The sequence below is a fragment of the Xenopus tropicalis genome, chromosome 4 (assembly GCF_000004195.4).
Source record: "Xenopus tropicalis strain Nigerian chromosome 4, UCB_Xtro_10.0, whole genome shotgun sequence".
In the NCBI taxonomy this organism is placed as follows: domain Eukaryota; kingdom Metazoa; phylum Chordata; class Amphibia; order Anura; family Pipidae; genus Xenopus; species Xenopus tropicalis.
Window position 1 is genome coordinate 137,417,576 of NC_030680.2, and position 17,529 is coordinate 137,435,104.

At 45.0% G+C, this 17,529-nt stretch overlaps 1 protein-coding gene across 2 annotated transcripts in view; it reads right to left on the reverse strand.

Annotated features, from left to right (window-relative positions):
• slc6a8l (solute carrier family 6 (neurotransmitter transporter), member 8 like) overlaps nucleotides 1-17,083 on the reverse strand; it is a 59,673-nt gene extending 42,590 nt beyond the window's left edge. The window contains exon 1 of one of the 2 annotated variants that reach the window (XM_012960512.3): nucleotides 16,694-17,083. In XM_012960512.3, the coding sequence (XP_012815966.1) occupies nucleotides 16,694-16,733 (40 nt within the window). In that variant the 5' untranslated portion in view covers nucleotides 16,734-17,083. 2 annotated transcript variants of the gene reach the window in all.
• Nucleotides 17,084-17,529: the final 446 nt, after the last annotated feature.

Consider the following 17,529-nt stretch of genomic DNA (forward strand, 5'->3'; position numbering starts at 1 on the left):
TATTCCTATCGTTATTCAGTTGCTGGGGTCACTGACCTTAACAACCTTAATGCATTTTTAGTTACAAAATAGAGAAAAGGAAGTTCAAAAACTATGTGGAAATGAGTAAAGGCTAAGGAAAAGGTTGATAACTTAAAGATGAGCTTCCCGTTTAATGAAGCCCATACTTGTCTGCGGAACACAGACCTTATTAAAGAAGCTGTGAAGCTGATTAGTACATTTGCATTTTTTCTAATGACTTTGTTTCAGTAACTTTTCAATGACTACTGGGCCAAAAATTCTGAGGGACCTCAAAGTGAGCTAATTGTTAGACATCTGCTCTAATCACAGCTCTTCTTTTTCATCTGTAAAACTGAATTAATTGTATAATTGTACATTGGAACCTGTGCTGTAAATTACTCCCCCTGGCAGAGCCAAGGAAATACTTCATTTAATTACATAGCTGATTGGTTAACAATTATCCCACAATTACCTCTTGGATTAGGGAGAATCCCACCAAGTTCATCTGGGTACGTAGTGCTGGTCAGTGCATATTGCTGGCAGCGATAAACCTCCCTGTTGTCATTGTCCTAAATTGTTCTGTTTGTCTAATTCTTATCCTATCTTTTTTATTTTACAACAATTGGAGCATTTTGAGCTTCGGCGAAGACACACGGAGCTACTAGTATCAGCTACTTGTCGTGGCTACTACAATAGACAATGCTGATTATTTACTGATAATTGTCTCTACATGTGTTTTAGCAGAGCCAGTTCAGTCTATGGCAGGGGATTTTCAGATGTTCAGTAGCCGTGACAAGTAGCTGCTACTAAGTAGTTCTGTGTGTCTCTATCCTCACTAGCACAGTGTCAAGGACAGAAAGCAAAAATGGAGTCATCAATGGTGCCTTTCTGGTCTTTCTTTGACTGCCAGTCATTACACAAAGCTTATTGAGTTGCAGGTGATTCCAAAGGAGATATGTTTTGATTGAGAAGGGCAGTACACTTGAGTGAGGAGTGGTCTTGTCCTACCATCGCCAGCAGGGTCGGACTGGGGGGTGAAGGGCCCACCGCCGGTCGCATCCCCTAACCCCCCCAGGGTCCCCCTAACCCCCCTCACAGGGCCCCCCGCCCGACATCCTCCCCCGAGCACGCGTAAATTTAACGCATCAGGGGAGGAACGGTTGGGCAGGGGGTGCGCCACCAAGGTTTGGGTCTGGGCCGCCGGAGCCCACCGGGATTTTTCCCGGTGTCCTGACGGCCCAGTCCGAACATTAAAATAGCAATCATCACTCAAACTTGTAAGTTTTAAAATATGGTGCACATCACATGGAGTCCACTACAACCAGATCCATAAATCAAAATGCAGGGTACAGCATCAACAGAAGAATATATTTAAAAAGCATTTATTGAATATCACATGGCTTAGAGCTATGACAATGCAACAATTTGGGCCAAGTACTTGGCCCTTTATCAACAATGTGAATATTTCATTGACATGAGTTGGAGAGGGTAGTTGATACTGACCATTGTGAAGACCACAAATGAAGTATATAAAAGCAAAGATAAGCAAAACAGACTCCTTCACAGGGTGTTAAATACTTGCCCTGGAACCTAGCATACTAGTCTATTCTGGTGAGCCCCAGTTGGGCCATATTAGCCCTTAAGCAGGCCCAGATTTGTAGAAATGCAAATACCACAGTCTAAATGGCAGACCATTTGAGGCCTACCATGAATTTGAGCTTTAATTCATAGTATTATAGAATGTAGAATTATTTTGTAGGAACAGAATGGGCCATGCCAATAAATTCAATAACTGAAGGGACATTGTCCTTCTTTTGCTCCCTTCTTTTGGTCTTTTCTATTGTGTAGAGCTGCGGAAGATGAAACCCTATGAGATAAGCAAGCCAGACTCCTCCACAGGACAGAAGAAGATCATGGCACATACAATATAGGGACTCAGCAACTCCATGACCACAATGTTATGGATACTTGTGGAAGGAAGAGAAAGGAAGGCAGGAAACCTAGGGCCTGGCACATTGCTAGCTCAGAATATACAGTGCTTTGGAACAAACTTGCCATGATGCCAGCCCTACAATATCAGGTTGTGGGGTGACACAATTGTTTTATTTAAAAATATGCTTATGACAGTTTCGCTTTAATAATGTAGAAACGAGGTTAAGGATTAAACAAAAACATTTTGATTGGCTGCCCATTTCTGTATCTGCTCCAAATGGTGTTGGAAGTGTGAGGTGCAGAAATGACAATGTAAGTCTGTTGCTTACACGGACTAACAAACTGTGTGTTTGCAGTAAGAAGTTATTGATTCCGGTGTAAAACTATGTGCCATTAGTTAATTAGACAGAAGCTCAACGAGGGTGGGAAGGAAATAACATTATTACAGCTTGTAACCAAACCCAGCTGATACTTCCATTTTCACTTATTTATGTAAATGTATTTCTCAAGGCATTAATCAGAATTAGCCCTGGCTGCTCCATTAGAGGAATAATGCCATTTCTCATCTCTCAAAAGTCTTTCTAATAAGCTCAAAAAATGATTGTGTTCCTGTGCCACAGCATTGTGTGTAATGTGCTCGAGGTCAGTATTGTTAGTTTCCAGCATCATATGCAGAACAGTCCCCGATGTAACAGAATTGTTTGTAGTATTTAGGTTAAGGATGAAGACACACGGAGCTACTAGTAGCAGCTACTTTTTCAAGGCTACAAAACTCCAGAAAATACTCTGCCATAGACAATACTGAGAATTGCCTCTGTTAAAACACACGTAGAAACAATTACAAGTAAATGATCAGCACTGTCTGTTTTAGTAGCCAGGACAAGTAGCTGCTACTAGTAACTCTGTGTGTCTTCACCCTGCAATTTCGAACTCCTCAGTGACTTCTCTTATAATTTACAGTACATTATACATTACACAGAACCCCTCAGTGACTTCTAATATCCTTATCATTTACAGTAGGGGGTACATTATCCCTTATAATACATGAGTGATACTCAGAGTTCCCTGTATAACTCAGCCTGCAGCCTTGTGCCTTTATATGGGCACAGAACCCCTCAGTGACTGCTAATATCCTTATCATTTACAGTAGGGGGTACAGTATCCCTTATAATACATGAGTGATACTCAGAGTTCCCTGTATAACTCAGCCTGCAGCCTTGTGCCTTTATATGGGCACAGAACCCCTCAGTGACTGCTAATATCCTTATCATTTACAGTAGGGGGTACATTATCCCTTATAATACATGAGTGATACTCAGAGTTCCCTGTATAACTCAGCCTGCAGCCTTGGGCCTTTATATGGGCCACAGAACCCCTCAGTGACTGCTAATATCCTTATCATTTACAGTAGGGGGTACATTATCCCGTATAATACATGAGTGATACTCAGAGTTCCCTGTATAACTCAGCCTGCAGCCTTGGGCCTTTATATGGGCACAGAACCCCTCAGTGACTGCTAATATCCTTATCATTTACAGTAGGGGGTACATTATCCCTTATAATACATGAGTGATACTCAGAGTTCCCTGTATAACTCAGCCTGCAGCCTTGTGCCTTTATATGGGCACAGAACCCCTCAGTGACTGCTAATATCCTTATCATTTACAGTAGGGGGTACATTATCCCTTATAATACATGAGTGATACTCAGAGTTCCCTGTATAACTCAGCCTGCAGCCTTGTGCCTTTATATGGGCACAGAACCCCTCAGTGACTGCTAATATCCTTATCATTTACAGTAGGGGATACATTATCCCTTATAATACATGAGTGATACTCAGAGTTCCCTGTATAACTCAGCCTGCAGCCTTGTGCCTTTATATGGGCACAGAACCCCTCAGTGACTGCTAATATCCTTATCATTTACAGTAGGGGGTACATTATCCCTTATAATACATGAGTGATACTCAGAGTTCCCTGTATAACTCAGCCTGCAGCCTTGTGCCTTTATATGGTCACAGAACCCCTCAGTGACTGCTAATATTCTTATCATTCCTTATCCAAATAATTTTACTGGATGGCCAGTTGGCAAGCCTTGCCTTCCAGTTTATACTATGTTGCTAATTCATATTGAGAGCCCATTTAGCAGTTTATTTACACCAAAGAAGATGCAACAACAACAACAGGCCTCTTATTTATACAAGGATCGGGTATCTTTATATCGTTTATAGGTTTCAGGTGTTTGTATTGGTTAGTCTGATAAAGACTGTAAAGGGTGCTTTATAGGGCTACACTGTGGGTTTGCACACACATTATGGCATGAAACCTCATATCCGAGAACAATTTAGGGTTGGTGGCCACCAGGATACCGGGTGTGGGGGCTGGGTGGTGGGCCCTTGATTATGGCACCCAGTGTATGTCCAACATCTAGATGATGATTGCAGTTGGGTGGTTATGAGGGACTGGTGGTAGTGTGGTGGGTTATATGGCAGTTTGGGCACCAATACAACTTGGCTCACCCCTGTAGACTTTTCATAGCAGAAGAGAACCTGGTACTTTGCCTGCCCATGCAAACTGCCTTCCTAGACAGACAATGTACAGTGCATCCCAAATCCTGCTCTGCTCTGTCCTAATCTAGTTTTTATATTATAGATTTTTGAAATAGACTGCTCAAGTGAGAGGATTGAAAAATGGTCAGAGGTAGCCAATCAATTTAATAAAGGGTATGGAAGGTTTAAGCTATAAAGAAAAAAATCTATTATTGGATTTGTTTACAGTTGGTGACTTAGATGTGACCCGAGGAACATGGACAAATATACACACAGTCAATACAAACATTAGGCTGATTAACTTTCCATCCCTAGGCTTGCGTAGGTGTCAGAAGGGAAATCACTGGAGGAATCCTGAGGAAGGCTTCTTTATTGAACTGGCAATGACGGTATTGAATTTCCCTTCCCATATGGGTTTGATGGGGGGGATCAGTTGGGAATAGAAATTAATGGGCTGCCATTGTAATGAGTAAATAATATCAGTGCTGATTGATCCACTGGGCCAGAAAGTAGTTACCATGAAAGTTGGCAGTGGGTCTTCCATTGGTTTTAGTGTGGTGCCCAAATGTTATATGGACAGATTAAACACTACTTATACTGGGCAATTGCAGGGATATCTGACATTGGACTCTTGTTCTGGGTGCCAGAGGTGTAACTATAGAGGAAACAGACCCCGTGGTAGCAGGAGGGCCTGGACCGCAGGGTCTGCTTCCTCTATAGAACTGAAAAAAATCCCCCTTCCAAAGCCACTTTCCTACCTGAGTCCAGGGCGGGGGGCTTGTAGTGAGCAGGCCCAAGTAGGGCAAAGCCTACCACATTGGTGGTCTAATAACTAGAGCTAACTAGAGCGAGAGGCCCTTTATTATGGGGCCCCATGATTTCAGACCTAGACCTAAGGTTGTTGAATTGCTGTTTAAACAAACCACAATGTGTTGAATAATTTACCCCCATTGCCTGTCTCTATGGTAACCTATTCAAGCCACAGCAGTTTGTCAGCCCGATGTGAGCATCCCACAAAGGACTGGGATACAAGGGGAGATGCGTAGTGAGGACTGTGATTTATTGGGCATTTAATGTGAACACATAAGCAGGACTCTCATACGGTTTAATAGTGATTGATGGCGACTAATGCATTATTCAATGTACATTGGCCATTCTCAGTGATATTATAATGATATATTGCCAGGTTAGCCTTGGCTTATACTTCTAGTTATTATTAGCAGAGAAAGTAAATAAGTTCCTTCCCCAACTAATAGTTTAATTGGTCTATGGATCCAAAAGTAAAGGGGAAGTAAACCCAAATATAACATTTGGCAAAATGAAACTATATTCTATGAAACCTTCCAATCGTTTTAATGTCTAATTAACACGTAGGCCTGGGAGTGTCCAATACATACCCACATGCGGCCCTCAGTCTGCTCTTTATGGCTATTTAACTGCAATGCAATCAGTGCAGGCCAGCGACTTGCATTACTGTTACACTCACAACTAAGCCAAAGCACCTGCTTATTGGAAAGTAAGAGGGATCACGGCCAATGTAAATTACTAGGGAGAAAGGGTAACAGAGGGTGCTGCTTATCTGGGCCCCCCCTTCCCCGCCTCCAGACAAACAGGGCTCCTTGATACCACCGGGCCTTCCTGGCTTTATAGCTCTCTGATTGCTGCAGAACATCTGTTCCTCCAGTGGAACAGTAACAAGTAGATGACAGATCCCTCAGCGGGAGGCAGTTAGCGTATGGCATGCTCTTACACAGCAGTTTTGGAACAGAGTTGGCAGGGGCCGGGACTTATCCATTATTTACAAAGCCCCAATATAGTCTGCAGTGATGCAGAGGTTTGAGTATAAGGAGAAGGAGGCACAGATGCAAAGAAATCCAAAGTGTTGGAGAGAGATACACAACTCAGTTGGGCCTAGGGTAGGGCAAAAAGGGCATTAGGAACAGGGCTCTAGAGTGTTACAAGCTCCGTGGGGACCACACTTTAACCCTTGAAGCACTGCTAATAGGGAACTCATGGCGTTGTCCATTGCCAGGTCATCTTTGGAGCCACATCCCTTTATTTTAATATATGGCATGGCAAGATCAAAAGACTGCAGCATTAAAAGGGTTAAAAGCCAGCCTTCCCGCTGGGAATACCTGGGCCCGCAGCTGCCCTAGATAATCGTCAGTTTATGATTTATCATATTCATTATACACTCTTCTGCAGCTATACACTCCCCAGGGGGGGGGGGGGGGGCCAAGGTCTTTAATGTGAAGTTCTCTTTAACCTCTGAATAAACCTCACTTTTCTGGAGCGGCGCATTCTATATGACAGACACGCAAAGGACCCATACTTCATTAATCTACTGTAACCACGGCAACCTAACTAGCATGGCTCATTAGAGAGCTAATGTTTCAGTATGTGCTCTGTACATATTTACTCTGCTGTTTCCTTTATTAAATCTCCTGCCGGATTCAAATAAATTCGAATGCAATGATCAGACTGAGGCAGGCAACTGGGTGGGATATGGCCGATGTTTGTACCTGTGGCCCTCCAGCTGCTTCCAATGGGACAAAGGTTGTTTTAGAAATGCCTTGATTTAATTGGCTAAACCCAAATGCATCATACGGGTGGGACTGGCCTGCCAGAGTAGTAAATAGGAACACACCGAATACACTATTTTAGGATATGGCTGAACCCTGAATCCCGAAAGGGGTGAAAGACAACTGCTTACTGTGGGCGATAAAAAATGTGTAACTTTTATGTTCATGTGACACAAAGTCATGTGATTTTACAGATTCAGCTTTGGTTCAGTCGGGCATTGCATTTGCCCAAATCCTAATCTTGCCGAAAAAGGCCAAATCCTGAATTCAGTGCATCCCTAGAACTAAAGGATATCCCAGTGGATCAGGGCCCTAATGGACCCCAGTCTGGAACAATTCCCTCCCTTATTTCCACCATAAGCCTATATAACCTTTATACCATTCGGCACTAATGGTTGCGATGGTGGGCGCTGCATGTCAGGTTTGCTTGTGAGCCCTAGGGACCCTGGCCTGACACTGAATATAATGTAATAGTCATTTATTCCACATGAAGCCAAACAAAGGAACGTAGGGCCCACTCTGCACTGTTGGAGAACTGCCCTAACGTGGCCTTGCAGCCTCACTTTATCTTGAATGAAATCCAATTCACTTTTCTGTCTAAAATCCTTCTGTCGCCGCTACTGTCAGGTGGAGTGAAACTAATGGCAGGCAGCCCAGCCACGTTAGTGCACTTATCCTCCAGCACGGCACCTCTTATCCTCGTGGTGCCTCGTACTCCCTGCTACTCTCTATAAGAATAAGAAACAGCAGAAGTTGCTTCTTCCGTGGATAGCAGATGCCCAGCGCCCAGGCCCGGACTGGCAATCTGTTCAGGCAAATGCCAGAGGGGCTGCTGTAAGATGCCATAGACAGTCACTATATATTGTGCTAGTGGGGGGCTGTTTGGGGGCTCTGTGTATTTGAAATGCCAGTCCAGACCTGCCAGTGCCAAATAATGTGCCACCCTAGGGCTCGGTATACATTGCCTCCCACAAATCCAGGCCTGTGTTCTTGTTGTATTTAGTGTCAGGCTTTGACTCCTGGCTATAGAAAGGTTCAAACCAGTGGTGTAACAACCATACAACATGCAGGTTTGTAACACTGGCGTTTTAACGGTAAAGTATTCTAGATAAAATAAGAAAAAGAAAGAACACAAAGGGCTTAATTTAAACCTAGTTGCCAGCTGGCAGCTGCACTGGGGCAGTTTAGTGCCTATGTTTATAAACCAGACCTTTAGCCATGTACATAGATATACAATCTCTTCTTTTCCCAGAGAAATTCCTATGGCATCTGACCCCACGTAAGGTGATTGCTCCCCACCCCTAAATAAAAGTAACAGTAGCCTGGTGCGAACCGAGTGTCCTTTACTGACTGACAGTTTGTGCCGAGGAGCATTAAAATTCCGCCCGGAAAGTGAGAGGGGCAATGTGTTGATCTGCCAGCTTGCCAATAGCCATTAACCCTCTGTGTGCTGGTCTCCCTATCATGAGCTACTTTGTCACTGCCCATATTTATCAGTGTGGGATAGCAAATATCAGCCCTGCACATGCCCGGATTTGTGGGAAGGCCAAAAGGGCCTAGGGTGCTAGGGTGCTAGGACTATGGGGTGGCATGTCACCCAGCTGCATATGGTTCCTGAGCACTGGGCATGCGTGAGAGATTACATGGCTGTTTAAATCTCCAGTCTGGGAAAATACCCAGGGATCTGGAGCCAATGACCTGAAACTTGTGCATGAGGAATGGGGGGGCCCCATCTGGCCTAGGGGCATGCAATTTATAAATCTGGGGCTAGCCCTGTATATTATACAATCTATGGCAAATGCAGGATTTTATTATAAAGAACAAACGGATGAAGGGAAATACCTCCCCTTCCCTCTCTCCGTAATAATTTAATGTTTGCTTATATAAGGAGAGCCCCTCCCTTATCCTTATCACTTCCTGTGTCTCTGGCTGACAGATAAGGATCATTTCATTCAACACTGACTGTTAATTTATCTTCTTCTACCCATTGCTCTGAAGGACCAAAGAGGTTGGAAAATGAAAGTACTTTTAGGGCAATGACACAGTAGGAGATTAGTCACCTGTGACAAACGCCTCCCCACCGGCCGTAAAGTAAATCACCAGTGGGAAAACATATGCGTTGGTTTGGCTTTCCAGAGTCGCCCGAAGTTGCTTTGTAAGGAAACTAATCGGCTCGTTTGTCATAGCCCTCAGGGCTACTCCTGCCATGACGCAAGGTGAGAACCTTGCCTCCGGCGGCATTGAGCGGCCAGTTACCAGAGGCGGGAAAAAGTCACTTCTCGTAACTACTACTAGTAGCCCAGTGTGCCTTCACCCTAAAATGAAAATTCGGCTCTGCTAGTGCAGTGAGTGCATTAGTGCCTTCTGTATTAGCGATGTGGCCCCTCTGGACCTGTTCCGACGCTAAAGTTGTAAGCATGGAGCAGCCCCAGAATCACCACTGATTGCCCTTAATATCAAAACCCCCCAGATATTTCTGAATTAGTCCCAGAGGCAGAAAGTCTGTACATTGTGTATTGCCCCTTGCAGTGCAGCAGAGGCCTGCAGATGTTTCCAGCAGCCAGTAGGTTAAGCGAATGAGCAGGGGAAGAGGAGAGGGGGAATGACCTTGGGATCCTGGCTATGAATCCCCAGCTCCTGTCTGTTTATTGATTCTCCTCTCGTTTCGGGACCAGGAGAGTGACGTCACAATGCAGGGCTGTGAGTCACCGCTCAGTGGCTGAATGATGGGATGCGGCCCCCTGACACCTACACACACAGCAGTGGGGGCGATAAGGAGGGGAATGCGAGTGAGGACGAGCCAAGGGCTTTATGGCTGGGGGGCCCTTCTCTCTCCCTCCTTCCCTCTCACGGAATTATTATTGACTGATGGACTTGATTCATTATTTTATGTTAATAGTAACACCAGGCCCGGACTGGCAATCTGTGGGTTCAGGCAAATGCCAGAGGGGCTGCTGTAAGATGCCATAGACAGTCACTATTTATTGGGCTAATGGGGGGCTGTTTGGGCCTCTGTGTACTTGGAATGCCAGGGTCTATTTTGAATCCTAGTCTGAATTTGGCTACTACCGAGTGGCAGGGAGTACTAGGCCAGCTAGCCAAGCATGCCAGGGCATAATGAGGCAAGGGGCCCCCCACAGACCCCCTAATCTGTGAGAATAAAACAATTTTTCCATAAAATAACTCATGGGTCCCCAAAGCAGTGGTAGTGTCTGCTTAGTACCAATACCTACAACAGGGAATGCAGGGCTCTTCCACTAGATTATGGGGGTACCGCTACCATGACATTCACTATATCTATTTATTTCACACCTCTTTTATTATTAACTGCACATCAAATAACAGACAGTGGCTCTTTAAATCCAGGCTTTTAACATGGCTAATAAACTGGCTGGTAAGTCCCAATCAGAGTAGGGGCAGTTCTCCTTACTAATAGCGATTAGTATAATATAAGCAACATTTGGACTGAGTATTTACAGCTATATAGTGCTCTGCCTGTCTGTAACACTGTAGCTCAGGTCGGTTCTACTCCAGCTCAGTTTATTAGCTGGGTCGGGCTACATTGTTACAGGAGATGGATTTTAATAACAATTACATTAATAAATGACTTTAAAACCACTGGAAATGTGTAATAAAGTTTCCCTTACATTTCTAGGTCTATCGAATATACATTTTTTTATGTATTAACATCACTAACTATTATAAGGTTAAACCATATTAAAAATATTAAGTACAAGAGTACTCTGTTAAATATAAATTGTGAATATTCTGGGGCTCTGATTGGATACAGGTTGGTCTTGTCCTGCATATGCCCTAACGTTCTGATTGGATACAGGTTGGTCTTGTCCTGCATATGCCCTAACGTTCTGATTGGATACAGGTTGGTCTTGTCCTGCATATGCCCTAACGTTCTGATTGGATACAGGTTGGTCTTGTCCTGCATATGCCCTAATGTTCTGATTGGATACAGGTTGGTCTTGTCCTGCATATGCCCTAATGTTCTGATTGGATACAGGTTGGTCTGTCACTGTGGGTGTTCTCTGATTGGTACAGACTGGTTTAGCCCTGTGACTGTTCTACCACTCTGATTGGCTACAGGTTGGTCTTGCCCTGCATATGCTCTATTATTCTGATTGGCTATAGGTTGTTCTTGTCCTGCATATGCCCTAACGGTCTGATTGGATACAGGTTGGTCTGTCGCTGTGGATGTTCTCCGATTGGTACAGACTGCTTTAGCCCTGACTGTTCGACCACTCTGATTGGCTATTGTTTAGCACTGCATCTGCTCTAATGTTCCGATTGGCTACAGGCTGCTCTAGCGCTGCATCTGCTCTATTGTTCTGATTGGCTACAGGTTGCTCTACCGCTGCATCTGCTCTAATGTTCTGATTGGCTACAGGTTGTTCTAGCACTGCAAAACAGGCCTGTCCAACCTATGGCCCATTAGCGGTCATTAAACTACAAATTCTAGCATGACCGGAGTGTCATCTCAGATTTTGGAGTTAAAAAAAAACAGGAATTGCAGAATAAAAAAAGCAATCCATGACGCGCTAATGAGTTTTGCAGCAGACGGGGGGTCAGAGGGGAGAACTTTCCCCCCATTCACAGCCCCTTTATTTCCCAGGAGCCACGCTGCTTTGTTGCAGTAACGTCACTCATTCCTATAAAACCCAAGGAGACTTGAGATGTGACCGTGACCACGTTCCAAGGGCAGAAGGAGGAGTATTTGGTGGCTCATTGACGTAGAAGAAGAAGCCACATGTCAGTCAATGCCATCCTCCATGGGCAACGGTTACCTTTGGTTTTAGTTTTCCCTTAACCCCTGGCACGCCATCACCCGTGGAGTTAAATGTGCCAGTATTCCTGCACTCCCCACTAATGTGCGACTCCAGGGAACTGGTACAGAGAGCTCACACTCACACGAGCGGAGCTCTATACAAAATTACATGCCATTTACTCACTGGTCTGCACCTATAAGAATAATAGAGCACAAAGCCCTGTGTCTGGCCCATGACTGTGTTGGGAGGGGAGAGGCACTTAAGTGTCCCTTGCCATTGGATTATAACACAGTAGGAGGGCTATGGGAAGTAGTATAGAGGGTCAATGACATTTTATGACGAAAGCTGTACAGTGAGTCAGTAACACCTTTATACAATCCAGCGGGCTCATAACATAAGCATGCTTCCCACTATACTGCATTTATATTATATATTATACGCTACTGATTCCCCCAAACAACTATACAGTACCGTTAAGTATATATGGAGAAATGTAACTCCGATTGTGGAATAAGGGGTGCCCATATAAAGGCACAAGGCTGCAGGCTGAGTTATACAGGGAACTCTGAGTATCACTCATGTATTATAAGGGATAATGTACCCCCTACTGTAAATGATAAGGATATTAGCAGTCACTGAGGGGTTCTGTGCCCATATAAAGGCACAAGGCTGCAGGCTGAGTTATACAGGGAACTCTGAGTATCACTCATGTATTATAAGGGATAATGTACCCCCTACTGTAAATGATAAGGATATTAGCAGTCACTGAGGGGTTCTGTGCCCATATAAAGACACAAGGCTGCAGGCTGAGTTATACAGGGAACTCTGAGTATCACTCATGTATTATAAGGGATAATGTACCCCCTACTGTAAATGATAAGTATATTAGAAGTCACTGAGGGGTTCTGTGCCCATATAAAGGCACAAGGCTGCAGGCTGAGTTATACATGTTTGGGAACATGCTAAGGAACATGTTAGGCCCCCAAGAGCACGTGTGTATGAAGAGACACAGATCCCTAAGTTCATACTGCTATGTAAATGCCAGGGATCTATTTGCGCAGCCTTTTACAACAACTTCTCAATCTCCTCCTTTTGTTGAATCCCCGGCTAAATGGGACCCTTCATCCCCCGGTGACATCTCATTCGGTGGGGACAGGAGCAGCTGACACATTTGGCCTCCCATACACAGCGCTCAGTGTGGGACACAAAGGCAACATTTATACACACTCACATCGCTCTGTCTCAGCCGTCGCATTTCTGTGCTAGGGCCAGCAGCACCGCCATTTAACCCTTTCAGCCAATCACCTCCATGGAAGCAGATCTACGGCACCGTCATTTAACCCTTTCAGCCAATCACCTCCATGGAAGCAGATCTACGGCACCACCATTTAACCCTTTCAGCCAATCACCTCCATGGAAGCAGATCTTCAGCACCGCCATTTAACCCTTTCAGCCAGTCACCTCCATGGAAGCAGATCTACGGCACCGCCATTTAACCCTTTCAGCCAGTCACCTCCATGGAAGCAGATCTATGGCACCGCCATTTAAACCTTTCAGCCAGTCACCTCCATGGAAGCAGATCTACGGCACCGCCATTTAACCCTTTCGGCCAATCACCTCCATGGAAGCAGATCTACGGCACCGCCATTTAACCCTTTTCAGCCAACCACCTCCATGGAAGCAGATCTACGGCACTGCCATTTAACCCTTTCAGCCAGTCACCCCCATGGAAGCAGATCCATGGCACCGCCATTTAACCCTTTCAGCCAATCACCTCCATGGAAGCAGATCTACGGCACTGCCATTTAACCCTTTCGGCCAGTCACCTCCATGGAAGCAGATCTACGGCACTGCCATTTAACTCTTTCAGCCAGTCACCCCCATGGAAGCAGATCCATGGCACCGCCATTTAACCCTTTCAGCCAATCACCTCCATGGAAGCAGATCTACGGCACTGCCATTTAACCCTTTCGGCCAGTCACCTCCATGGAAGCAGATCTACGGCACTGCCATTTAACCCTTTCAGCCAGTCACCCCCATGGAAGCAGATCCATGGCACCGCCATTTAACCCTTTCAGCCAATCACCTCCATGGAAGCAGATCTACGGCACTGCCATTTAACCCTTTCGGCCAGTCACCTCCATGGAAGCAGATCTACGGCACTGCCATTTAACCCTTTCAGCCAGTCACCCCCATGGAAGCAGATCCATGGCACCGCCATTTAACCCTTTCAGCCAATCACCTCCATGGAAGCAGATCTACGGCACTGCCATTTAACCCTTTCGGCCAGTCACCTCCATGGAAGCAGATCTACGGCACTGCCATTTAACTCTTCTGGCCAATCACCATGGCGAAGGAAAAACTAAAGGATGACTATTTAACTCTTTACACCAGTCGCCTCCATGCAAGCAGATCTGCATCACTGGCCTTTAACTCTTTCATACCTATCAGATCTTCAGCACTTGCAATTAACTTTTTCAAACCAATCACCTTGTTGGAAACAGATTAGCAGCCCTGGCATTAACCTCTTTCACTGAATCACCTTGATACACCCTGCTTAGATACACTCTTAGCAGGCATTCCAGTTTGCCTTAGTAAACTAACTACCTATCTACACCAATGAGCCCCAAAAAGGGGGCAAACACCCTGTTGGGAATCTGATCAGTTGTCATCCAGGCTTTTGCTTTAAATACCCAGTGGGTGAGCTTTAGCCTATAGGATAAACCCATGTAAATGGGATTTTCTTGGAGCTACTTTGGGACTAGTTCCCAGCATTCCTTGACTTTAGTAAATATATAAGGACGTCAGAGAGGGTTTTGGAGTCCTTGTTGGGGGGGGGGGGGGGGCATAAATATCTCATAACAGACTGACTCCGTCACAGCTAATAGATGTTATTTGCAAACACAGTGACTAGCTCAGGTGCTGTGGAACTGCAACTCTCAGTAATGTATTAATGACACTTCAGCTGTTCTTAGATTCAGGGGCAGTTCTGAATAGTAAGCCCAACTTGCCTCTGTAGGGGGCAGACTAGCCGGAGATACAGTAGGGAGTGTAAATACTTAATTCAGCTACTGGCAAATGCGACTTCCCGCATCCTCCGACTGCTGATGCTGCTGCAGGCTGTAATGCACAACAGCGACATCCCAGCCTCAGATCCATTCAGCTCCCATACCCATGTGCATTCATTCCCCCAAGGCTATTTTACGCACATTATCCTCCCAAACCATTAGGTACATAATAGATAAATGCAGCATAAATGATTTATAAGCGGCATATAATTAGGTGTTAATTTTAGGGGTCTGTTCATACCTTGATTCCCTATTCCTAAGCAAAGCCAAGAGACATGGCTGCCATGTTTTGCCATAATGTGGCCACTGAGGGTTATTGCATTCTTTGCAGTTTGTATTTTTACCTCGGCAGAGGGAGCAACATGGCAGCTCCAGTCATGTGTATAAATACTAGGGATGCACCAAATGCCCTATTATAGGATCCTGCCGATCCCCGAATCCTTTCGGCTGAATACCGAACTGGATCAGAATCCAACATGGCAGCTCCAGTCATGTGTATAAATACTAGGGATGCACCAAATGCCCTATTATAGGATCCTGCCGATCCCCGAATCCTTTCGGCTGAATACCGAACTGGATCAGAATCCAATGTTTAAAAAGGGCCGTACGTAAAGCGTGGACAAAATGTCACGTGATCTTAAGGATTCCGATTTGGTTTGGCCATAGGCATGGAATTGGCCATATCCCTAACTGAATCCTGGATTTGGTGCATACCTAATAAATACAGGCATGTCAGTAATGGATGAACATTTTTATAATAATAATAAAAGTACTGTCTCCCCCATAAATTGTAATATAAGATGTGCCATTATAGAGCTGCATAGGATTTGCCTGAATTGAGTCGGAACGTACCAAGACCAACCAGACATGGGGGAGGGGAAGGCTATTGTGCCCTATTCATTTATATCTCTCTCTCTTTATATCTATATACAGTATATATATATATATATATATATATATATATATATATATATATACACACACAAGGCTTTTCTATACATGCTACACATAAGCCCCTCAGTAACAGTGTTGGGGGGGATCCCCATATCCGGGACTGGGGCCACTTACGCTAAAGAGATTACGTTGATGAAAGCTGGAGCCTTTAATTCTAAATACCAAGGCATTAGAGAAAGGAATCTGTCCCCGTGCCCTTTACCCTTCCCTAAATTAAAGGGGCGGCCTGATGACTTCTTCCAAGTTAATAGGCATCCCTGGTGCGTCTGACGTGCGGAATGGAACGCCGTATACAATACGTGTCTGTTCAGACGTAAGCAATGCACCCACACATCTGCAGAGCCAAGGAATGCCAGGCTATAATCATTGCGTGCCATAGCCATGCGGGAAATGGGGACCAGTTTAAAAGTATATTGCCCCCCCCCCTAAACTTCCTTGTGGATTTTCTCTCACCCACAAGCTGATTATTAAATCCTTTCCAGTGGGTTGGATATTATTTGGGTTATAAAGGAACCAATCCCCAGCTGCTATTGAACTACAACTCCCAGCTTCCCCTGCCAGCCACCCGGATGGGCACCTTAGTCGTATCCAAATCCTACATGGCAGGGAATATTTATAGCGTCATACGGCACTCATAGAAAATCCCCACCTGTGCCCTCCAATCAGATTCCATATCCCGGCGGCGAATAAGAGGGCACATATGCTGCAGAGTTGGAGCTGGGAGCATTATTTAGGGGAAATAAGGGGTTAAATTTAAACATTTAAACATTAAATGCCATTTGGCAACAAGGCAGATTAAAGGCTACATTCACACACACATTTAGGACATACCTGTGCTCTTTTCTTTTGGCGTGCTTTGTATGCTTCGCATTTTTTTTACGGTGTATTGATTTTTTTTTTTTTTTAGCGCAGAGATTTAAAAAATTATTTTTTGGTAAAAAAAAAAAAAATTCAGTCTTAAAAAAATATTCGGCAAAAAAAAAAAAAAAAAAGATAGAGGAACCCACGGAGAGTCGGGGAGGGGGATTCAGAAGCAATCCACGAAGCACTTGAATGTCAGTCTGAAGAACCGCATTGATGAGGTTACAGAAAGTGGGAATGAAGTGTCAGCGAGCGGGCAAACGGCAGGGAGAGCTGGCTCAGGAATGGGAAAGGATGCTTTGTGTGCGAGCGTCCTCCATCACACGCTGTGTCTCACAAGCACTGAGCCTTCTCTCTCCAAATAAAGAATGGAAATGGGGGGGGGGGATCTCAGCTCCTCGTCTCCCTCCCAGCCGCTCCTGATTGGCCAGAGGCTCTGCTGGCTGAAGAGCATCATCAACGGAGTCAGATGCACCTGCCCAGTATGGTCTCCGAGCTGCACTGCCAGCCTGCTCTTGTGTAGTTAGTGCACAGGGCAGCCCTCACACTGCACTGCCAGCCTGCTCTTGTGTAGTTAGTGCACAGGGCAGCCCTCACACTGCACTGCCAGCCTGCTCTTGTGTTGTTATTATTATTATTATTAACATTTATTTATAAAGCGCCAACATATTCTGCAGTGCTGTACAATAAGTGCACAGGGCAGCTCTCACACTGCACTGCCAGCCTGCTCTTGTGTTGTTAGTGCACAGGGCAGCCCTCACACTGCACTGCCAGCCTGCTCTTGTGTTGTTAGTGCACAGGGCAGC